The following is a 23004-nucleotide window of genomic DNA, read 5'->3' as shown; positions in this document are numbered from 1 at the left end:
CAAAATTGAATTTGAGAAACTTGTATTCACGCTGATATTAATTGTCTCCCATGAACTTTAATGTTTATGTTTCTAGATTTTTATGTGTGGATTAACGGTTAATGCGGTAGTTTAATCAAATTTGATTTTCGACAATTTGCAAAAAAATATTAAAAAAGATTTATGATTCGATGTGTATAATATTGGTCTACCAATTTAAAAAAAAAAAAAACTAAAAAAGCATAACATATTCTAAAAAATGGAAAACTACACTGTAGTTGGGAATGATATTAGTGAAAAATAAATTAAAAACAAAGCATTTTTAAATGTTATTTTGCCAAATTGCCAATTCTAAAAGTATTGTTTAACGTATATAGAAATCTTAGTAAGCCACTTGTAAATATCAAACATACTTATAATGTAATTAAATTATGTAATGTGTACCAAAATCAAATTATAAAGATACATCTAAAAACGAATCATAGTTATCTAGAAAGAAGTCTCATGATCAGTCCGATAGTCAATCACTTGTGCGTAAAGAAATTTGACGAAATGGGCTTATTACACAACAAACAGCATTAAACTTGACAGTTGATATATTATATAATATGGTAATCTAAAAAAAAATTCCAACCTTGAACTCAAGAACCAGCATTTGAAAAGCAAATCAGACTAGTACATTCTGGTAGACAAAATCTTATATTTGTCATCTTTCTCTCATAGTAAAAACTCGAACTTTGTTAACCGGTTTGATTTGTCATCATGGTTACTTTTGTGTGAGTCTAGCCATATATACGAGAAATTAAAAATATAAAAAGTTGGTAACCACATCAAAATTATGATATTTGTTTAAGATAATCGAGGATGAGGAGTTCCAAACTTTCCTATAGAGCCGGAACGGACCAGACCAGCTATCTAGCTGTATCTCTCTTTGACCTTGTTTTTTTATTAACCTATAGCATTAGCAAGTGTTTTCTTTTTTAACTAATCTATCTCATTTTTATAATCCAATTTAACTATGTTCATATTCTCATTTACTTATTTAAAAGAAATAAAATAAAAATAAACTCAGTTTTCAACGCAAAGACAACTGTAGGCTGTGTGCCTTAACCATTTTATTTCGGCTGAGTTTTATGACAATTTAAAAAAATACGTTTGTGTGTCGAGGGGACAAATAATTTTAAATTTCATTGCTTAAATCATATGATAACTATTATCTTGCTTAACATTGATATCATACATGTTTAAGAAACTATATATATTATTAGACCGATTAATTTAGGTGCTAGCCCACTACTCATTTTTTTTCGGTCGAACAAAAAACGATAATTTGGTCTTTCGTTTTATCAAAAAGTAAGATGTTCATTTTCTAAATTTAATTAAATTTTTTATGCTTATTTTAGAAAATTGTTCCTCCACAGTCAAATCTTATGCATTACTTACGTTGTAATCTTATTAAACTCCTATGACACATCTATGTTTTTGGTTTGTCTTCTAACTAGCTATATTTTCGAATGTGATCGTTTTTTCATTAGTGTTTAAAAAGGTAACTTACCACCTACATGTTCTAGGGTGTGGTGGATTCTCATTCTCGCACGCAAGGAGTGTTTGTTTAATTACAATTTTAAAAATCTCCATGTTTAAGCGTTTTAATCTCCCTGATTTTAGAGATAAATATACAATATCCCACCACTAAATATTGGAAGAACAAGAATCTCGAATTCTTTAAATTATTCACATCTTTCTTTAGGACCAAACATCTTGAGATGTAGAAATAGTTAGAATAAGAACGATGGTAGTTGGTTTAAATTATTGCAACGACAAAGATTAATTAGCATCTAGATGATTTATTTGTAAAAAGAGTTCAACCAAATTATATAAGAATTGTATAGTGGAACCAATATTATAAACAACACCTAGCTTAGCTATCTTAATAAACCAGCTACACACCTCTACACACATATATATATACACACACGAATAAAACCTATTTGGAGCACCAGAACGAAACTAAGTTTGCATCCCAAAAACATACTTATGCAACATTCATAATCATCGATCCATAATCATCATTAACTTGAAGGTAATTAAATTAATGTCTTTGGAACTTCCGGTGTTTGACATTTCAAAGCCTCTAAGCGAGTCATCGCTGAGGTCACTACAAGATGCGTGTAAGGAGTGGGGTTTCTTCTACGTGACCAACCATGGCGTTTCCGGCGACATGTACCGAAAACTCCGGCGATTCTCCGGTGGAGTTTTTGGTCTAGGAGATGAAGAGAAGATGAAGATGGGAGCCTCTAATTACACTCCACGTTTCATCGCATCTCCTTTCTTTGAAAGCCTCCGTGTCTCCGGTCCCGATTTCTACGCCTCGGCCAAGTCTTCCGTGGATGCTTTTTCCGACCAAGCTACCGATGAAGAGTTCAGGTATACATGCATTACATTACATATATGTTGTGTATATTTTAAAGAATATATAATGACATGCTTGTTGACATTTTCTTTGGCAACACTCAAAAACGATGTCATTTAATGTGTTGAATTAAAAAAACTCGTTTCATATTTTCGATTTAATAATTAAGCTGACTTCTGAACTAATTTATATGCAATCCACCTTTTGCTAAAATATGTTCATACATGAACTCAACAAGTTTTTTTTTTTTATATATAAATAATTTATAGACCGCTTTGTATAAATATATAGGATTGTCAAACAAAAAAAACACAAGTGTGATTCCAAATATATTGGTCACTCTTTATTTTACAAGTGCGCATATTTGCATCTTCTTGAAGCATATATGCATGCACTCATTTATTCTTTGTGATACATTAAAAAAACAAATGTAAAAAAGTTAGGGATATTGTTGTTGTTGTACTTTGTTGTGGTGGTGCATTCTAATAGGACCAATCCTCTAGTTTACTACTTTACTTCATAGAACCACAACCACACTGAAATGTAAGACAATATAGTAATTATATATAGTTGACCTAGCTAGGTGTAGATCATCTTAAAGATCGAGACTTAGGTGTATTCAGCTAAACTTTTTTTTTTCCCTCTAACTTTCACTAGGAATGTAAAATATATGAATTGTTTTTTCTTTGCCTTTTGAAGTGAGTTGATGAAAGAATATGGAGAAAAGATGACGGAACTATGCGAGAAGATAATGAAAGCGATACTCTCTAGCTTCGGAGACGATCTTATTCAAAAATATTACGAATCTGAGTTTGGAAACTGTCATGGCTACTTCAGGATCAACAACTACACGATCCCTGATCAAGAACAAGATCATGATCATCGTTGTGATGATCAAGATTTGATCGAAGGGCTAGGGATGCACACGGACATGAGTTGCATCACGATCGTTGATCAAGACGACATCGGAGGTCTTCAGGTCAGATGCAAAGACGGGGTTGGTATGATGGATATTAACCCTAAAGACGAAGCTCTCGTCGTCAACGTCGGAGATCTGTTGCATGCATGGACTAATGGACGGCTGAGATCGTCTCAGCACAGAGTTGTCTTGAAACGACGTGGTTTTGTCGGTAATAGATTCTCGCTAGCTTTCTTCTGGTGCTTCGACGATGAGAAAGTCGTTTTTGCCCCTGATGAAGTCGTGGGAGGTTGTGATGGTATGAGGGTGTTTCGGTCATTTAAATGTGGGGATTATTTGAGGTTCAGAGAGAGTAATGAGAAAGGCAAGTTCGAGAAGGTTGGGGACACGGTTGAAGACTTTGCACGAATTGAAGACGACCGTCGTTAATTAACTTTTATTTTTATTTTTTTGACATCAATATTTTTAATAATCTTTTCAATATAAAAACATCGTTTACAATATAGTTCAAAATAATTTAACTTAACATAAAATATTATTTAATTTTTGGATTATAATATTTGTCATATTTTTGAAATATAATATTTTAGTGCTATTGGTGACCAAAAAATTAAAATATTTTAGTAGTATTTTTAAAAACAAACTAGTGATAGTGTTTTTGGAACAAAAACTCATTTCAGTAATATTTTGAAAATTACTCTATAACCTAACACTGAAAATTTAAAACAATTATCATAAATATTTAATAAAAATATAATTAATAAATGTATTTCGAGAAAAGTGTAAAAAATTGAAGATTTATGGAATAGAAAACATCAGCCAAAAATTTCATCTATAGGCTATTTGGGCTTACTATGGGCCTAATTTCTTTTCTAGCCCATCAGAGTTAAGCCGCTTCTGTTTAATTTCTGGATTCGCATTGTAATTTTCTAATACATGTGTCGTCGTCAATCTCGTTGTACTCTTCTTACCCCTCCGATAAAATTGAAATCTTTCTCACATACGCTACATTAGCAGCTTCACCTAGATCTGAAACCCTAATTCTTGAGTTTTCGCTATGGAGTCCGTAGACTTGAACGACTCCAATCCTAATTCGCATACCTTAAATCAGCCTCCTCCTTCCTCCAACGGAGATACTGCTCCGCTCGCATCGGATCATTTGAATCCGGATTCTTTGGCTCAAAACGGTTCTTCTGCTCCTAATCCAGATACCAATGGTTCAGTAGCGAAGCCTGAGTTTTTACGCCCTTTGATATCGGAGAACGGTGTCAGCAAGACGCTGAGTGGTAACGATAAGGATCAGTCCGGTGGAGAGGAGGAAACTACAAGCCGGAGGAAACGTCGGAGCCGTTGGGATCCTCCACCTTCCGAGTCAATTAATAACCCTAGTGCTGAAGGGGGTAATGACTCCGGTACTGGGACGAGGAAGCGTAAGTCGAGATGGGCAGATGATGAGCCCAAGCCGCAGATTCAGTTACCTGATTTCATGAAGGATTTCACTGGAGGAATTGAGTTCGATCCTGAGATTCAGGCTTTGAATAGTAGGTTACTCGAGATTAGTAGGATGCTGCAGTCTGGTATGCCTTTGGATGATAGACCGGAAGGGCAGAGGTCTCCTTCGCCAGAGCCTGTGTATGATAACATGGGAATTAGGATTAACACCAGAGAGTATAGAGCAAGGGAGAGGTTGAATAGAGAAAGACAAGAAATTATTGCTCAGATTATCAAGAAGAACCCGGCTTTTAAACCTCCGGCAGATTATAGACCTCCTAAGCTCCAGAAGAAGCTTTTCATACCGATGAAGGAGTTTCCTGGTTACAATTTTATTGGTCTGATTATTGGCCCCAGGGGTAATACTCAGAAGAGAATGGAGAGGGAGACAGGTGCTAAAATTGTAATTCGGGGTAAAGGGTCTGTGAAAGAAGGTAGGCATCAGCAAAAGAAGGATTTGAAATATGACCCTTCAGAAAACGAGGACTTGCATGTTTTAGTAGAGGCCGAGACTCAGGATGCTCTTGAAGCTGCTGCTGGTATGGTGGAGAAGCTTCTGCAACCTGTTGACGAGGTGTTGAACGAACACAAGAGGCAACAACTCAGGGAACTTGCCACCTTGAATGGGACAATAAGGGATGAAGAATTCTGTAGACAGTGTGGTGAGCCAGGACATAGACAGTATGCATGTCCATCTCGTACCAATACCTTTAAGAGTGATGTTCTTTGCAAGATTTGTGGTGATGGTGGACACCCTACTATTGATTGCCCGGTGAAGGGTACTACTGGGAAGAAAATGGATGATGAATATCAGAACTTCTTGGCAGAGTTAGGAGGAACTGTCCCTGAATCATCTCTCAAACAGAGTGCTACCTTGGCTCTTGGTCCTGGAAGTTCGGGAAGTAATCCTCCATGGGCTAACAATGCAGGGAATGGTGCAAGTGCACATCCTGGCTTAGGGTCAACTCCGTCCAAACCCCCATCCAAAGAATATGATGAAACAAATCTGTACATTGGGTTCTTACCTCCGATGCTTGATGACGATGGTTTGATTAATCTTTTCTCATCCTTTGGTGAAATTGTGATGGCAAAAGTAATCAAGGACCGTGTGACTGGGCTGAGCAAAACCTATGGTTTTGTGAAGTACGCTGATGTACAGATGGCTAATACTGCTGTTCAGGCAATGAATGGCTATCGATTCGAAGGCCGAACACTCGCTGTCAGGATTGCAGGAAAAATGCCACCGCCTGCTGCACCTCCGGGACCTCCAGCCCCTCAAGCACCAACTCAGGGTTATCCTCCCTCAAACCAGCCTCCCGGTGCCTATCCTTCTCAACAGTATGCAACTGGTGGTCAACTGCCAAATCCTCCTGTAGGTTATTCAACAGCTCCAGTTCCTTGGGGTCCGCCTGTTCCCTCCTATTCTCCTTATGCTCCTCCCCCTCCTCCTCCTGGTTCTTACCATCCTGTCCATGGTCAACATATGCCTCCTTATGGAATGCAATACCCACCACCACCACCTCCTCATGTGGCACAAGCACCTCCACCTGGCACTACCCAAAACCCATCTTCTAGTGAACCCCAGCAGAGCTTTCCACCAGGAGTACAAGCTGATGGTGGTGCTGCTACGTCATCTGTACCACCAAATGTCTATGGTAGCACGGCGATGCCTGGACAGCCTCCGTATATGAGTTATCCATCTTATTACAATGCTGTTCCACCACCACCTCCAGCACCGGCCTCATCTACTGATCATTCCCAAAATATGGGTAACATGCCATGGGCCAACAATCCTCCTGTCTCAACGCCTGATCACTCACAGGGACTTGTTAATGCACCTTGGGCACCTAATCCTCCTATGCCCCCCTCTGTTGGTTATTCACAGAACGCACCCTGGGCTCCAAAACCTCCAGTTCAGCCACCTGCAGAGAATCCATCCAGTGTTGGAGATTCCGAGTATGAGAAGTTCATGGCTGAGATGAAGTAGCATGTGTGTTCTGAGGATATACTCCTTAGTGGAGAGGTAAGATGTCCTCATTTGATGTCTTTGTTTGTTCTCCCTAATGATTTTGAAATTAATTTTGGAACTGAATAAAGTGGCTTTCAACGTATGATAAAACTTTTCTTCCTCAATTTTTCCAACGTTTTCAAAATTTTAATTCCCAAATGTCATTTTTTAGACTTCCAATTGCAGATGAACAATGTCCTGCTATAGCATGTTTTGTGATTACCTTGAAAACTATCCTGCTTATGTGATTTCTCTGTTCCTAATTTTATCACATGATAACTAATTGCTGTAACTCATAAGCTAATTATTGATGTGTTTGTGAGCAATCCCACAGCTAAAGGTGCATCTGTCCTGGTATTCGATTCTGAAACATAAAATTGGGGAGTTGGATGTTCGAATTTTGTCAGTCTACTCTGTTTGCTCTATGTTTATTCACTAACTCATTATGTGTTTTCTGTTTCATATGGAAACATTTATTTATTTATTTTTTTTTTTCACTTTTCAGTTTTTCCATTTGACAAGATCTAAACTGCCACTAGCGTAGATTCCAAAAGATTGTCTCTCTCTTATTGTATACAGCTCATTAACACGAATCTTTGTTTTGTTGATATTGTTAATTTTGTCAGGTGTGATGTTTCTTGGAGCTCTTGTACCCTGATTTCTTACATCTTTCTTGTTGGCAGTTTGGGACTCACCTCTTAACCCTTGCTATGCTGTTGTAAAATATGCAGAGATTCAGGCTGGAAGCTCCCATTTCAGACAATTGCGTTTCCAGAAGGCCATAAGATTTTTATTTATGTTACTGATAATAATTGCTGCTCTTTTGTAGGACTATATATGTCTGGGGTTCTTGTTTCATTTCATAATACTCATATTTACCGGTGATCAATGTGTTAAGTCTGTCTTCAGCTCTCTTTTACTCACAATTTCTTCTGTGTACTGTTTCCATTTGGAACTTAAAACTTTTGGTGGTACTGTAGTGCAAAAAATATCTATTATCTTTTGTGATGCAAGATACAGTCCTCCCTCTTGCTCTTGAGGGCAAGGTTATCTCTTGTTGTTTGTCTGGTCTCTTGTGTGCATAGGGAATTCATCATTTCTTTCAGGAACCTGAAGACAACAGGGTATGTTGAATAACACTGGACATATTGATGCCGATACTTGATCGTTGTTTCTGGCTAGTGATCCAGATTAACTTAAATAACCTTTATGTACTGATATAATAATATTTCTCAAGCTTTCCATGTGGCAGGTGTGATTTCTGGCTAGTGATCCAGATTAACTTAAATAACGATGTTCTTGTCCTCAGGCTTCTCTCTTATCTATATCTCAATATCTGTCTTAATGATTGCATGTGTTCCAATGTCTGCATGTTTAGGAGTCGGCATTACGTAGCATATGTTGGTTGTAAGAATTTGAATTAGTTAGGAGTCGATAGAATTATAATTAACTGTCTCAAGATCGTTGCGTATCTAACTATTTGTGCATGAAGAAAGAAGCTGCATCTTGAATTTTGTTTGATTGTATGTGTGTAAAGCGTTGACTCAGGGAACATTCTGTGAAGTGTTTGCTTACATTAACCATTTTGGAAAGTGGTGTGGTGTATCATTAACTAGGGATGTTGGCATGGATCGTATTCGAGGAGGTTGACAATTTGGCAAATCGGGATCCCTTGTCTAAGCTATAACAAGATTCAACTTAAGTTGGAATAGCTCTGTTCACTATATTCATCGGAGTTCATGTATATACGGATTGATGTAATATTAACATGGTAGAAACTCTTTAAAAAAAAAAAAAAACAAGAATACCAATTGGTTATTTATGTGTTGTTTTAGTCATCACTCAATCCAACGACAATTATCATAATCATATGATAAACAAAAAACAATTCCCCTATGTTATCTAGCACAGTAAGTCCCACAATAATGGCAAGCAATTGAATCAGCAGAAGCCAAATGTGGTGTTTGAATTAAAGAATTTAGAGAGAAGAAAAAATAATGAATAGAAGGATTTAGTTTTTTTTACTTTGTATTGAGTAATTAACTTAATATACTACAATTTTGTTTTGATTTTTGAACACTTTATGTTTTGATATATTTGCTGATCGTTTTGAGTTTTGATGTTACCAAACTTTAGATTGTATCTTATTTATAATAGTTAATGCTTTGTTAACGTTTCTGCTACATTACTAATAAAAACTAGACTCGGACCCGCGCTACAGCGCGGGGGAAAATTACCGGATTTTTAATCTTTTGTACGTTGTGAGATAATTTATTTGTGTTTGCTTTACTTTATTTTGATTATTAATTAAATTCTATCATTTTTAGATTGTATTTTTTGTGTTGGTTTCAAATATGTTCAAAATTATTTAAATTGTATGATTTTAGTTGGATTGTTAATTTTAGAACAATATGTGACATATATATATGTATAAATATTATACTATGAATCATTTTTAAAGTTTAGGGATTGACCCGCGGTACACCGCATAATCATAAATACATGATTTTAACTTGGACCTTTCATGCAGTTTTGTAAAATTGCAAATCTCTAGAATAAACAAATAAAGAGCCAATGATTTCTTATTTCTTATCGTGTTAAAATGTAAAATCTGTGTTTATGTTACAATTTTCTGGTAGCAGAAACTTATTTATATAGATAATATTTTCTTAGAGTTAGGTTAGCGTTGAAAAAAAGATTAGCTTTATAATCAAGCCAGAAATTCGAAACTATTGCCAAATAAATATATTAAAGATGGTTGAAAATGAATTATCCCGTAATTGTTGTGAAGATCATAGTTAATATAGGAGAAAACTATACATCTAAATATTAATATAAGATATTTAAGGAACATTTTGTTTTGAAATATTATGGATAATTTGATAAATATTTTATATTTAATTCATATTTCTGATTTTTAGGTTAATTTGTTAAAGCAATATACAAAATCATACATTAATGTATTTTTCCTTAAACAAATTAAGATTAATGTACTTTCCAAAACCGATATTGATGGTTTAATTTGTTAGATTTCGAAATAATATATATGGAAAGTGGTATTTAATATCTTTAAATTTTTAATAAGATCCAATTGAAAAATTTCGGGTTAATTTTTTAAAAAAACCCGACCCAAGAAACTTTTGTACTTCTCTTTACTGTAGTAGGGATATAGAGTTGGACTAATATGCAAAAGCAAAATCGTAGGTCCAACTATGCAATTACGTCATAATTTCCTTTTGCAAATCTGATTGGTCGCTGGTGCCATCTTCCGTCTTCGCTCCGCCGTTTGATTTCCGTTAATATTTTATTGACATTAAAAAAAAAAAAACTCGAATTTGAGATAATAATCTTCCGAGCTAAGCTATTCAGCGATTTCGAAATGGAGAAAAGTTATGATGATGATGATTCTAGTTTTCCTCATCCCGGCGGTGGCGACGGTGGATTGAGCAGCCCCTTTTTCTTGGATCATGCTGGCGAAGTTTTGCTTTCTCGGAATCAAGATGGTTTGTCCTGGAAATTTTTGGATTCTTCAGATTGTGTAAGTTTCATGCGAGTGTGTTCGTTGACTTGTCATCTATCACATTTTTTGATTAAGTGTCGTGTTTGTGTGTGTGTTGTTATGTTACTGATTGATTTGTTGACAGGAGGGAACGACTTGTTTAGGAATTATAAATTCTGAAGATTGCAAAACTGAGATCAAATTCTCTGATATTTATGCTGTGGAGTTTGCTAACTATGGCTTGGTGCATAGTCCAAAGTCAGGCCTTAGACATGCCAAAGAATGTTTCCGGGAACGCTTGTTACATACTCAAGAGGTTTTGTTTTGACTCGCTTCCCCTATTGTTTGTTTCTTTTGCTCCTCGAGATTTACAGTGTAGTGAGTCTCTGCTTTGATGTTAGATGTATCGGTTCACTGTGCACGGATTTCAAAGTTCACCAAAGGAGCCTTGTCTTTGGAAACTTGCGGCATTTACTTTTGGGCATATGGATTTGCAGACGTGCCAGAGTTGGATGGATCAATTGAATTACTCTTTGATCAAGGAAGTGGATAGACCAAGAAATCTTTTGGTAAACCTTATCTTGTTAGGCTGTTAGCACTTTTTTGGTCCTATATTTGATGAATGCTTTGACAGGATTACTTTGCCACTTCTTTAGGTATTCGTCCATCCAAGAAGTGGCAAAGGAAATGGCTCCAAGGTCTGGGAAACTGTTTCCAAGATCTTCATCCGCGCTAAAGTTAATACCAAGGTCTGTTTTGGATTTCATCCCTAGCAGAATGGTCATTTAGTATCTGTTTCTGTGAAAGTTGTTATAGGTATGACAAAAGGCACACGGAATTTGATTCTTCGGCTAACTGATTTAATTTGTGCTATAGTAGAGCATTTAGGGCCTAGGGGAAACTGTTATTTATAATGTAATGTAATTGCTTCATTTTGGTTTATCAAGGTCAGTATTTTTGGTTGATTATCCTCTAGTCATACTCTTTTGCAGTAAATGAGCGCATGAAAAGTATATATATATTTCACGTTAGTAGATATTGCAACATGACTTTTCCACAATATCTGCCATTCAAGATGTTTTTAGGCTGTAATCAAATGTGACACTCTGTTTCTACTTTCTATATTTATTGTATGCATAATTCCTTGTGATACTATAGCTCACCCACATAGAGAAGAAATACACATGAATGTTTTCAATTCCAAATGGTATGAATGTTCTCCTTTTCCATGTTATGGTCCTTAGTTCGATATTCTTGATTTACCATTTAAATAGGTGATTGTAACAGAGCGAGCAGGACATGCATTTGATGTAATGACATCCATCCAAAATAAAGAGCTCCATTCATATGATGGCATCATAGCTGTTGTAAGTTGTAAACCTCTTTTTTTCTTTTTTCTTTTTAATGTTTGATTGACCCAAAGTTCTTCTTCTGACAATGATTGTAGTGATTTACTCGCTCAGTGCATTTTTGAAATATGTTTGTGATATGAAATAACCTTCAATTTATAATTTATGAGTAAAGTTATGGTTAGGGAAACTTGATGAAGGTTTTCCACTCCTGTCTGTTGTCACATTTTCTTCCTTATAAAGCTTACTTGTAGATCATATATCTGCTTTTCATCATATGATTTGTTGTTAATTTTATATCTTGAAAAAAAACCTATGTTCAGGGTGGGGATGGTTTCTTTAATGAAATTATTAATGGATATCTTTTGTCGAGACTTAAAGTCCCTCTTCCACCAAGTCCTTCAGATATTTTCAATTCTGTTCAAAGTAGAGGTAGCTCCTCAGTTCAAGAACAAGGAGATGCAGTTCATGGGACTGACCAAAAGGAACACTATCCTCTTCTTCCTGATTCAGTTCAAGAGGTCATGAATTTCAGTATGTAACTGATCACCTTTATCTCATTTTTGTTGAAGCACTGGGACTATTAACGAGTTGTAATCTCTGGGTGTTATTGTTTACCTACAGGGACAGTCAATGGCTCATGTGAAGGTCAGTGGGCTTAGTTCTCTACAAGACATCCAATTACATTGCCTGCTTCCGGTTGTTTTCTTTTCACCCTGACTTGTTAAATCGCTTTCTCTTGTTCTTTTTTGTTGGCAATTTCGCAGGAATTGAAGATCCCAATCATCCCTTCAGTGGTGGAAGGCCAAGATTTGGCCTCATCCCGGCAGGTTCAACTGATGCAATAGTGATATGGTAGGGTCTTTTGAGTTTTATCATCATATATTCGTAGTCATCCTTCCACTATTAAAGATTTTCATGTGCCATTAATGAGAAGATGTTTCACTTGTATCAGTAATAAATTGTAGTTACTTACCAAATGACTAAAAATGCACGTGGTCTCTCTACTGTCTGGTTTCTGTTTTTCTACTCCATACAAATTTTGAAAGATTTGGTGTATCTCATAAACTCAAGTTTGTAAAAATAGCTTTTGATAAGCTTAAACTTTTAAACTACTGTTTATGCGTTCGTGTTACAGCACCACAGGAGCTCGTGATCCTGTAACATCTGCGCTGCATATCATTCTAGGCAGAAAGATCTTCCTTGATGCAATGCAAGTTGTGCGGTGGAAAACGGCTTCAACCTCGACTATTGAACCTTTTATTCGTTATGCAGCCTCGTTTGCTGGGTAATGACTAAACTCTTTTAGTGAGATGTTTTATCATGTAGTAAGGAATGGCAGATTCTATTAAGTTATAAAGCTCTAGTTGTCATCCTTCACTTACCAGCCCCAAGCCTTATCTTTTTATTGTTAGTGGCATCCCCTTTTGTCTAATAAAATAACCTGTGATGTGAAGATTGATTGCTTCGATCTCTAACATGGTTTTTGTACAATTGATTAGTTCAGATACGGGTTTTATGGAGATGTCATTTCAGAAAGTGAAAAATACCGGTGGATGGGTCCCAAACGCTATGATTATGTTGGAACTAAGATATTCTTGAAGCACAGGTACATTCCTAACCAATTTACACTGCCAAGATATGTGCTATACGTTAGTGGAATCTCTGATAAATGATCTATGTTATATTTTTTCCAAGCATACCATTATTGTTTGAGTTGTTGGTTTATATGTTAATGCAAGATCATATGAGGCAGAGGTGATGTTTGAAGAAGCAGATCCAGACAATGGTAAAGCAACCACACACACGCGGAGTAAGACGTGGCCATTTCGAAATACCACAAGACCAGAGAAAATACCATGTCGTGCAAAATGCAGCATTTGTAACAGTAAGGCTGAGGATGAAAATATTATACGCACAACACCTATCTCGTATCCAGAAAAAACAAGATGGTGTAGAACAAAAGGGAGGTTTCTGAGTATAGGCGCTGCAGTGATGTCAAACAGAAATGAAAGAGCACCTGATGGTCTTGTCGTGGATGCACACCTCTCAGACGGTTTCCTTCATCTCATACTCATAAAAGATTGTTCTCGTCCCAAGTACTTATGGTAATGTCTGGTTTTTTTTTCCTATAGTCATTCATTTTATGAGTAAGGCTTATTAATACCCGAGATTCTAATGGGTTACAGGCACCTCACCGAGCTTGCAAAAAGAGGTGGAGAACCTTTAAACTTCGAGTTTGTGGAGTATCATAAGGTTGTAAAACATTCTCCTTTTTAAAGATTCATAACGTGTTGGGTTCTGATCAAAATGTATCCGGTAATGCAGACTCGAGCTTTCACGTTTACATCAATTGGGGAAGAGAGTGTGTGGAATTTGGACGGAGAGATCTTTGAGGCTCACCATTTATCAGCTCAAGTCTTGCGTGGCCTTATACCTCTGTTCGCATCTGGTCCAGAGATATAACAACATGCATGTGAATGTGGTCCTATATGGACCGTTGTGCATAGTGCAAGTGATAAAGCTATATGAGACTGGAAACTAGAAAAGTATAATAGTGAACGTGGCAATTTTACCAAGAAAAGAACTTAGCAAACATATTGTAGTATCCAAAAAAATTCAAGATGTAATGCTACCCTATGATCTCATTATTTATGTTGTGCAGTCAGCAATGGATGAGTAACATAAGTTTTTTCTTTTCTTTTATTAATTAGACATCATGTATTATGTTTTATCCATATACAAAAATAAACAAGAATCCTAATATTTGGAGTGCAACCATCTCTCCTTCACAGTTATGTAACAGCTAAGATGAGATAACTTGCAAATGGATCAAAACAAGATTATATTTCTCCTCTGTAGCCACCAGAGCCAAAATAGTCTTTTCTAGAATTAGATATGGCCACACTCTTTTGGTGCTCAAGTTTTGGACAGTCTCCAATACGATGTCCAAGACCACCACAATACGCACAACCCATGACACCACTTGCATTAGCAATGGTCTCTGCTTCTTCCATTGGATCATTCAGCTCAGCAAGGACAGGTGGAATCCTCTGTTTAGCTTCTTGCAACAAGTGTTTCAAATCGAGCAGCGTGGTTTCGCTTTGATTCTTGTTTATAAACGTGGTTGCTATCCCAGTTTTACCACACCGACCTGTTCGTCCTATCCTATGCACATAGTTCTCAATCTCTGCTGGCATGTCATAGTTAATCACATGTTTTATATCAGGGAAATCTAGACCCTTAGAAGCAACATCAGTCGCGACCAAGACATCTTTTTCCCCAGCTTTAAACGAAGATATTGCGTACTCTCTGTCTTCTTGATCTTTTCCTCCATGGATGGCCACTGCTTCCACTCCTTTCAGTAACAAGTACTCGTGAATATGATCAACATCAGCTTTGTTCTCACAGAATATTAAAACTGGTGGAGAGGTTTTCTGTAGACACTCGAGGAGGTAAACAATCTTTGCTTCTTGTTTGACATATTCCACCTCCTGGATCACATCAAGATTCGCAGCTCCAGCTCTTCCTACATTAACAGTCACAGGTTTCACCAGAGCACTTCTGGCAAAGATTTGAATCTTTGTGGGCATAGTGGCAGAAAACAAAAGTGTTTGACGTTGAGACTTAAAGTGGTCAAAGATTTCCCTGATGTCATCTTCGAAACCCAAATCAACCAACCTATCTGCCTCATCTAGAGTCAGGTACCTGCAAGCATCTAAGCTCATCTTTTTCTTGGCGAGCATATCCTTTAACCTCCCAGGGGTTGCAACAACAATGTGAACCCCTCTCTTGACAACCTCCAACTGTGATCTCATATCAACTCCTCCAATACACAACAATGACCTCAATGTTGGGTATCCAGCCTTGACCAAAGGAGCCACAAACTGCTCAATCACTTCATAAGTCTGGCTAGCAAGCTCTCTAGAAGGGCAAACAATAAGGCCAATGGGGCCTTCTCTAGGAGCAATAGGCATCATCATCTCTTCTTGGAGAGCGATCATGATCATGGGAAGCACGAAAGCCAAAGTCTTTCCTGAACCCGTAAAAGCTATCCCAATCATATCTCTCCCAGACAAAACCACAGGAAGACCCTGAACTTGAATTGGAGTAGGCTGCACAATCCCTTTCTCCTTGAGCGTATCGAGAACAGGTCTAGGAAACTTCATATCCTCAAAGTTCTTGATAGGTGGAGGAACATCATCACCATTAACAATAATATGCAATTGCTTCCTAAGCAAATCTCTCTGTTTACTAGACAAGCTCCTAATATCTAGAGGAGGTTTCCACCCAGTTAACAGAGGCTCTGTATAAGTAATACCTCTGGCAAGTTCACGAACAGACATAAGCGTCTTCTTATCAGATAAATGTTCCATCATCTCTTTCTCTTGTAAGATGATTTGCTCAGTACCACTAACCTCGGGTACATCTCGCTTAAGCTGAGTTGCTTGAACGAGTAAACTGGGTTTGGCTTCAACACGCTTTTCCTTGTCAGCTTCTTCTTCATCCTCTTCCAATTCCGAAGCTTTTCTCTTCCGCCGGAGTATCATATTCTTTGTTTCCATCGCTCGGCGCTCCACTACGGAAACATACTCAACGTAACTATCATCTTCTTCCATGATTCAAGATCCAAATTCTTCTAATTCCTTATTCAAAACGTCTCACGAGAATCGAAACCTAGTACAGAGCTATAAATCAACAATTCTTTTTTTGGCACAACTTCGGTCTGAAGTCTAAACTGCAGCACCCTTATATAGAGAGTTACTGACCCGACCGGAGGTTTTTTTTTTAGGTCGGCCGGCTATCGGGTTTAGACGTCTTGGGCCTATTAATGGGCCTGTCAGCTATTAATGAGTTTATTTATTTGGCCTATTAAGGTGAGTTTTTAAGTTTTTTTTTTGTAAACAAAATTAGTGTTAATCATATCATTTAACTCCTATATATTTACGATTTTTTACTCAAACAGTGTTCTATAATCTGAATCTCACTCCAAACTTTATATTTGTGTGTATAAACCATCACCATCAATATTCTAAAATCTAAAATATATTCCAAATTTTGAGAGTGTTCGTCGTATTTTCATTGTCTAACTTTCGTCGCATGAATATATATATATATGGTATACAACACTTGCGTAGCTGGAGAGAATTGAATAGTCGGTTTGTATCACTAAGACCACTTTATATATTTTTCACATTCATAGTATGCATTGTTCATTGAACTGTTTAAAAAAATGAAATTTAAATAGACACACATTAACACAAACCCATATCATAGGAACGACAAAAAGACGTGAGGACAAGATCGATAGATCATAGATCATGCGAGCAACTAAGTTCAATATTTAATTTATTTTTAAAGCTCGTTTAATTAGGTTCTATATTTTTCATGGTGTAAACTGTAAAGTAATAAAATATGTACATTATTTAACTAAATGGACTAAAGAGTTGTACATATATATATATATATATATATTGATTGGTTATTTGACAGCCATATATATATATACATATTCTTATTCTTAAGACTAGATCCGATCATAACGCTCGATAAGATTTTTCACTCACTAGCCTAGTGAAAGCTTTGAGTGACAAAAAAAAAAGCTAGTGAAAGATTTATATTTGTTATTTTTTCCGAATGGCATGATACCGTACCAAGTAGGCAAGTATATATACTTTTGAAAGGGAGGTCTATTGTTTTGTTGCATTAAGCATGCAAAACAAACAATACAATTTAGATTTGTCTATACATATATTTTATAAAAGCAAATATAATCTAGCATTTTAATGTGAATAATATATAAGTGTAAAGAATAAACACATGAGCATGGGTATCATTTTTTTCCTTCTATGTTTTGGTTTTGTTCGTGCGTGTATATTTTTATTATCAACCACATTTTATTATAAGTAACATGAGACGGTTTCGAAATAATGTTGTCATCTTTGAAATATTTGTATCACCCTACATGTCTTTTAATTTGTTGCATTAAGCATACAATATGAGTCCATGACGATCTTTCACGATTGATAAGTTCATGTTGCTTTTTTAAGTAGGTTTTTTTGTTAAGAATTATTTGTCATATAAATGATATAAGTTCATCTTGTTTAAAATGGAACAACATCAAGCCATGATGTGATGCGGTATCTATTCTTTTCTATTTAGAACAACAATATATTACATTATTAAAAATTTTTAATTTTCAATGAATTGATTCATATACTGTATCATCATATATGTGAAAAGGTATTTCAAAAATATGTGATTTATGTTCTCAAAATTTTATATATATTTTTAGAATATATTCTCTCTTACCTCTATTTACGGTATTATAAACATGATATTATATCATATATTAGTTTCGAAAACAGAGATTGACATTTTCTAAATCTGAAAAAATACTGGTTGGCAAGTTGTCCCTTCATAAGAATTGTTGAGGAACGCAAAAACTTTCAAAACAATATATGTATACAAACACAATATTTTCTCTTGAACACGATTAAATTATATTAAAGGGATAAAAAACCTTATGAACTTCATAATTTTTTTTTGATAAATTATCTAAGACAAGGCCCTCTTCTCTCAAGTGCTATTAATGAATAACAAAAGTGAATCTTCAAAAATAATAATCATGAGTCATGCATGACCAAGTTTTCTTAATTTTGTCTTTTTTTTTTTTTGGTATCAAAGTACTAAGTATTAATATAAGAAGGTCCATAAGATTCTGTGGAATGTCTGTGGAATTGGGAGCACGAAGCCACGAACTTTGTTGTGCTTCTTCGTCTTCAAGATGTCATTTTGACGAAGCCACGACTTCTGTCACAGCTTAAAGTTACATCTTTTACATATATGATCAGGTTGGTCCAATTTTATGATTTTTTTCATGTTTGTTAGATATTGTGATCATGCTTCGCTTGATGGGTTTCTTGTTCACACGCCATTGTTCTGGTAAAGTTCGAAACTTTATGAGCTCAAATCATTAAATTCGTGTTTTGAAACTGATTCTTAGTTGCAAAATTCGTCTTCATGATTCATCGTCCAGCTTTCTAATATCTAAATTGACTTTGGAATGTTTAGATTTTTAATTTGGAGAACATCGATTACGAATATCAAAGCATCTCTTGTTTGATTTATGTTCTGTTTGTATATATTATAACTTGTAGTAAAGATGATCAAAATTCGTTTTGGTTTGGCTCAAGGATCTTCATTTCAGTTATGATGTAGTGAATGACTTTGTCTCCAAATGGGTTTGTGACGCAGGTTGCTATTGTCTCACTTGGTTAGAGGAAATGTAAGTGATGACTAGAAAAATCTTTGCACTGAGCGCCCCTGACGGTTTAGAGGCTCCACAAGAAGGTGCTTGGACTTTCTAGGAAATAGGAATAGAATAAAAATGGACTCTTTTTTCAAAAAATCATTTCTGGATACCAAGCCGGTGGTTGGCCAGCTTTCTAAGAAGGATAGCTCTGATCATGCCTCTCCTTCTCAACCGCTGACCATTGCTATAGCTATTAGTGGGAGCAGTAAAAGCAAGAATGTTGTTAAGTGGGCGCTCAACAAGTTTGGTTCTGACAAGAATGTCGTTTTCAAGTTGATTCACGTCCATCCAAAGCTTACTTCTCTACCTACACCTTGTAAGTTCTGAAAGATTTCTTCTCCACCTGAGATTTTATATATATATGAGCCAGCCTGATACCAGTTTCTGTTTCTTTCCTAAGCGGGAAACACAGTCCCTATCTCTGAGGCACCAGAGGATGTGGCGGCTACTTATAGACAAAATGTGATGCAGGAGACGAAAGAAACTCTTCTTAAACCTTTCAAGAAAATGTGCGAGCGGAAGAAGGTTTTTTTTGTTTGTTTTACTTGATCTTCTTTTGTCAGATAACTTATAGCTAAAGATCGATGAAACTCAAATCAATCTGCTTAACAAAGGTTGCAGTGGAACTTCAAGTCCTCGAATCAAATAGAGTTGCAATGGCGATAACTAAAGAGGTTAATGAGCATTTGATCAGCAACCTTGTCATTGGACGTTCATCACATGGTAACTTGTCAAGGTATGGCCTGAAACTTTATCACTTCCGTTATATTATCTGATCACACAAAGTTTTCTCACTGAAGATATGCGTTGAAACAATTTCAGGTATCATGATATTACTGCAGAACTATCAGCTTTTGTGTCAAACTTATGCACAGTATATGTTGTCTCAAAAGGAGCCTATATTCTATCAAAAGATAGAGTATCGTCAGACACGGAGAGGCATGAAACTTTAAGAGATTCCGGTAATGAGAGAACGGACTCCTCCAGCTGGTCTTCTGGTTCAGGACCAAACTCAGGTTCAAAGCTTCACCAATCTTTTACCAGACACTGATGTGTGATTCATGACTCTTATATGAATATTTCTTTGGTTTTCTTTTGTGCATTCTTTAGATGTAATGTCAAACGCACTCAAATCTAACCCTCATTCTCTGTCCAACAAGAGATTGCAACATCTCCCGACAATAATAAGAGGAGTTTCTGTTCCTATGGAAACTAGTTCTGCTAATTCAGATGATACTAGAAGTATGTCTTCAGATGTTGCCGAGGGTGTAAGCAAGAGAAGTAGCCCTGAAACATCGCATAGTGTTTCTTGGAATCCTCGGTTGAGAGATTTTGATGACAGAAAAGATGCTATGAATTCTTTGTCTATGTCTAGCAACCATGGATACGGCAATGTTACTCCAGGTGGAGATCATTATTTCTCAGACGACCAGGTAAACTAAGTTTTGATAAGATTGTTATTAAACCTCTCATGAAATCGAAAGCATTTGGGAATGATATGTGTTTTCATTGATTTCAGGAAACCCTCAAAGAAATTACAAAGTTGAGAGCTGAACTTAGACACGCTCAAGAACTATATGCAGTGGCTCAAGTAGAAACCTTGGATGCTTCCCGAAAGGTCAGCTTGATGAATCTTTATAAAAAATGGTTAACTTGTATTTGATAAAGCTTCTTTATCTACTGGTTTGTGTGTCTAATAATTCTTCCCACTTTATGGTTTCAGCTAAATGAGCTTAAGTTTGAAGAGCTAAAGCTAATGGAGCACGAAACGAAGGGATTAGCAGAAGAGGAAACACAGACGTTTGAGCAGAAAAGAAGGGAAGAGAGAGAAGCTTCGCAAAGAAGAGAAGTCGAGATGAAAGCAACCCTTGAAGCCAAAGCGAAGGAGAAACTTGAAGAAGTTTCCCTTGTGGCTCCTAAGCTGCAATACCAAGAGTTCACTTGGGAAGAAATCGTCACCGCAACTTCATCATTCTCTGAAGATCTAAAGATTGGAATGGGAGCTTACGGAGCTGTTTACAAATGCAATCTTCATCATACAACTGCTGCTGTCAAAGTTTTGCATTCCGCTGAGAGTAGTCTATCTAAGCAATTTGATCAAGAGGTACCCAATCAAAGTTTCTCTTGCTTGAAAGTTTTCTCTGTTTTTTTATATAAAAAAAGGTGACATTCTAACTCGCGGTTTAATCTCTCATAGCTCGAAATATTGAGCAAGATCAGGCACCCGCACTTGGTTCTCCTTCTAGGAGCATGTTCTGAACGCGGCGCACTAGTCTATGAGTACATGGAAAATGGTAGCTTGGAAGATAGACTGTTCCAAGTCAACAATAGTCAACCAATCCCGTGGTTTGTGCGGTTCAGAATCGCTTGGGAAGTGGCATCAGCGCTTGTTTTCCTCCATAAATCAAAACCGACACCAATCATCCACCGTGATCTTAAACCAGCCAACATCTTGCTTGATCGCAACTTTGTCAGCAAAGTAGGAGATGTGGGACTCTCCACAATGATCCAAGTTGACCCATTGTTAACCCAATTCACAATGTACAAACAGACAAGCCCTGTTGGAACATTATGCTACATCGATCCCGAATATCAACGAACCGGACGGATATCACCAAAATCAGACGTCTATGCTTTAGGAATGATCATCCTACAGCTTCTAACCGGTCAACAGGCTATGGCACTGACATACACAGTAGAGATAGCCATGGAGAACAACGATGACGAGGAGTTAATACAGATTCTTGATCATAAAGCTGGTAACTGGCCAATGGAAGAAACCAGGCAATTAGCCGCTTTAGCCCTCTGTTGTACAGAGCTCCGGGCAAAAGACAGGCCTGATCTGAAAGATCAGATTCTTCCAGCATTGGAGAGCTTGAAGAAAGAAGCTGATAAAGCAAGAAACTCGATATCCGCTGCCCCGAGTCAACCTCCAAGCCATTTCCTCTGCCCACTACTAAAGGTAATAACTTGTTCATAACGTCATCTGTTAACTTGCGAGAGAAGTCAGGTTGGTTGGTTTAAAAATGAAGAATGTTGTTATGTTGGCAGGATGTGATGAAGGAGCCATGTATTGCGGCTGATGGGTACACTTATGACCGGAGCGCTATAGTGGAGTGGATGGAGAATAACCGGACGTCGCCGGTGACTAGTTCGCCTTTACAAAACGTGAACCTTTTGCCCAATCACACTCTTTACGCAGCCATCGTTGAATGGAGAAATAAAAACCTGTAAAGATTCGCGCTCCATTTTGGTGCCTCTCTTTGAAACTGCGTAGCGTTTTACAGCCTAGAAAAACTGCACGCTGTTCGTTCTCATAGTCGTTTTTTTATTCTCTTTTGGTTTGTACTTTGGTAAAGTGGTTGATCGTTGAATGAGTCAGAACATTTGTTGCCTTGCCAGAAGAAGTAAAACATGTGAAAAGAACTTAAATTAAATAGGTTCAAAAAATTCATTTATGTCAACGAAAATATTTTAAAACTTTAAACATCTTAAACATTGTTTAATGACTTTTCTCTTGCAAACGTGAGACACATACAAGTTTGAAGTTTGGATCACAAAACGGATCAACTATATACTTTTAATTAGCCCTTAACAAACACGTTATTGGTTTTTTATATTAAAAAAAAAACTCAAAACTTATTTCGCAATCAATGAATAATTAACAATCCTTTAATGATCAAACCCTGAATTAAGACTATATTCACGCGTAAGCGTAGCTTAGCGTGCGTGCAAGTAGTGTATCATTAGCCGTCCGAATTCTTATCTCCTCAACTATTAAAGTTTAGATTAATGTCTTATACAAAAAAAAAATAACTAACATAATATATTTTTTTAATGTCGAATCTGTCAAAATCAGAATTTGACTTGATTAATCAATTCTTTTTCATTAAAAAAAGGTAATTTGGTACTATGATTATAAGAAATTTACATTTCATACCATAGCACATTAATCATTAGAACAACGTCGATTTTAAAATAAAATTAACGAATAATAAAACTCAAATCATATAACAAAACTTTAATCTGAC

The 23004-nt window shown here is 36.4% G+C and overlaps 5 protein-coding genes across 6 annotated transcripts; 4 read left to right on the top strand and 1 right to left on the bottom strand.

Annotated features, from left to right (window-relative positions):
* Window positions 1-1908: 1908 nt before the first annotated feature.
* LOC17876565 (gibberellin 20-oxidase-like protein) lies at window positions 1909-3758 on the top strand. The gene is made up of 2 exons (XM_006282015.2): window positions 1909-2406; window positions 3092-3758. Exons 1-2 carry the CDS (start codon window positions 2075-2077, stop codon window positions 3738-3740), a joined length of 981 nt encoding a protein of 326 aa, XP_006282077.1. The 5' UTR covers window positions 1909-2074; the 3' UTR covers window positions 3741-3758.
* Window positions 3759-4268: 510 nt separating this feature from the next.
* On the top strand, window positions 4269-7823 carry LOC17876625 (splicing factor-like protein 1). Of its 2 annotated transcripts, none has more exons than XM_023777781.1 (2): window positions 4269-6825; window positions 7542-7823. In XM_023777781.1, exon 1 carries the CDS (start codon window positions 4369-4371, stop codon window positions 6787-6789), a length of 2421 nt encoding a protein of 806 aa, XP_023633549.1. In that variant the 5' UTR covers window positions 4269-4368; the 3' UTR covers window positions 6790-6825; window positions 7542-7823. The 2 variants fall into 2 exon arrangements, with proteins under 2 accessions (XP_023633549.1, XP_006280024.1); XM_006279962.2 differs by having other exon boundaries at window positions 7437-7823.
* Window positions 7824-10127: 2304 nt separating this feature from the next.
* Window positions 10128-14368, top strand: LOC17875383 (ceramide kinase). Its single transcript, XM_006280097.2, has 13 exons — window positions 10128-10348; window positions 10455-10625; window positions 10711-10878; window positions 10966-11058; window positions 11584-11676; window positions 11982-12192; window positions 12283-12306; window positions 12426-12513; window positions 12797-12946; window positions 13166-13267; window positions 13401-13766; window positions 13848-13914; window positions 13987-14368. Exons 1-13 carry the CDS (start codon window positions 10190-10192, stop codon window positions 14122-14124), a joined length of 1830 nt encoding a protein of 609 aa, XP_006280159.2. The 5' UTR covers window positions 10128-10189; the 3' UTR covers window positions 14125-14368.
* A 118-nt stretch (window positions 14369-14486) lies between these two features.
* On the bottom strand, window positions 14487-16365 carry LOC17876078 (DEAD-box ATP-dependent RNA helicase 35). The gene has a single exon (XM_006281429.2). It carries the CDS (start codon window positions 16275-16277, stop codon window positions 14502-14504), a length of 1776 nt encoding a protein of 591 aa, XP_006281491.1. The 5' UTR covers window positions 16278-16365; the 3' UTR covers window positions 14487-14501.
* A 2683-nt stretch (window positions 16366-19048) lies between these two features.
* LOC17876871 (putative U-box domain-containing protein 53) lies at window positions 19049-22369 on the top strand. Its single transcript, XM_006279762.2, has 9 exons — window positions 19049-19289; window positions 19374-19498; window positions 19588-19709; window positions 19796-19989; window positions 20084-20406; window positions 20493-20591; window positions 20697-21077; window positions 21171-21935; window positions 22025-22369. The coding sequence occupies exons 1-9, from the start codon at window positions 19049-19051 to the stop codon at window positions 22205-22207; spliced, it is 2433 nt and encodes an 810-aa protein (XP_006279824.1). The 3' UTR covers window positions 22208-22369.
* Window positions 22370-23004: the final 635 nt, after the last annotated feature.

This window comes from Capsella rubella, unplaced genomic scaffold (assembly GCF_000375325.1).
Source record: "Capsella rubella cultivar Monte Gargano unplaced genomic scaffold, Caprub1_0 scaffold_8, whole genome shotgun sequence".
Taxonomy (NCBI): Eukaryota; Viridiplantae; Streptophyta; class Magnoliopsida; order Brassicales; family Brassicaceae; genus Capsella; species Capsella rubella.
The sequence above is the reverse complement of the archived record's forward strand: the minus strand, read 5'-3'. Positions and strand labels throughout refer to the sequence as shown.

Excerpts from the sequence above, each read along its gene's own strand:
- LOC17876565 (XM_006282015.2), top strand. The coding sequence starts at position 2,075 with ATGTCTTTGGAACTTCCGGTGTTTGACATTTCAAAGCCTCTAAGCGAG. Across the intron at positions 2,407-3,091 it reads GCTACCGATGAAGAGTTCAG|TGAGTTGATGAAAGAATATG; the intron begins GTATACATGCAT and ends TGCCTTTTGAAG.
- LOC17876625 (XM_023777781.1), top strand. The coding sequence starts at position 4,369 with ATGGAGTCCGTAGACTTGAACGACTCCAATCCTAATTCGCATACCTTA.
- LOC17875383 (XM_006280097.2), top strand. The coding sequence starts at position 10,190 with ATGGAGAAAAGTTATGATGATGATGATTCTAGTTTTCCTCATCCCGGC. Across the intron at positions 10,626-10,710 it reads GCTTGTTACATACTCAAGAG|ATGTATCGGTTCACTGTGCA; the intron begins GTTTTGTTTTGA and ends CTTTGATGTTAG. Across the intron at positions 12,307-12,425 it reads AGTCAATGGCTCATGTGAAG|GAATTGAAGATCCCAATCAT; the intron begins GTCAGTGGGCTT and ends GCAATTTCGCAG.
- LOC17876078 (XM_006281429.2), bottom strand. The coding sequence starts at position 16,277 with ATGGAAGAAGATGATAGTTACGTTGAGTATGTTTCCGTAGTGGAGCGC.
- LOC17876871 (XM_006279762.2), top strand. The coding sequence starts at position 19,049 with ATGGACTCTTTTTTCAAAAAATCATTTCTGGATACCAAGCCGGTGGTT. Across the intron at positions 19,290-19,373 it reads TACTTCTCTACCTACACCTT|CGGGAAACACAGTCCCTATC; the intron begins GTAAGTTCTGAA and ends TTCTTTCCTAAG. Across the intron at positions 21,078-21,170 it reads CTAAGCAATTTGATCAAGAG|CTCGAAATATTGAGCAAGAT; the intron begins GTACCCAATCAA and ends AATCTCTCATAG.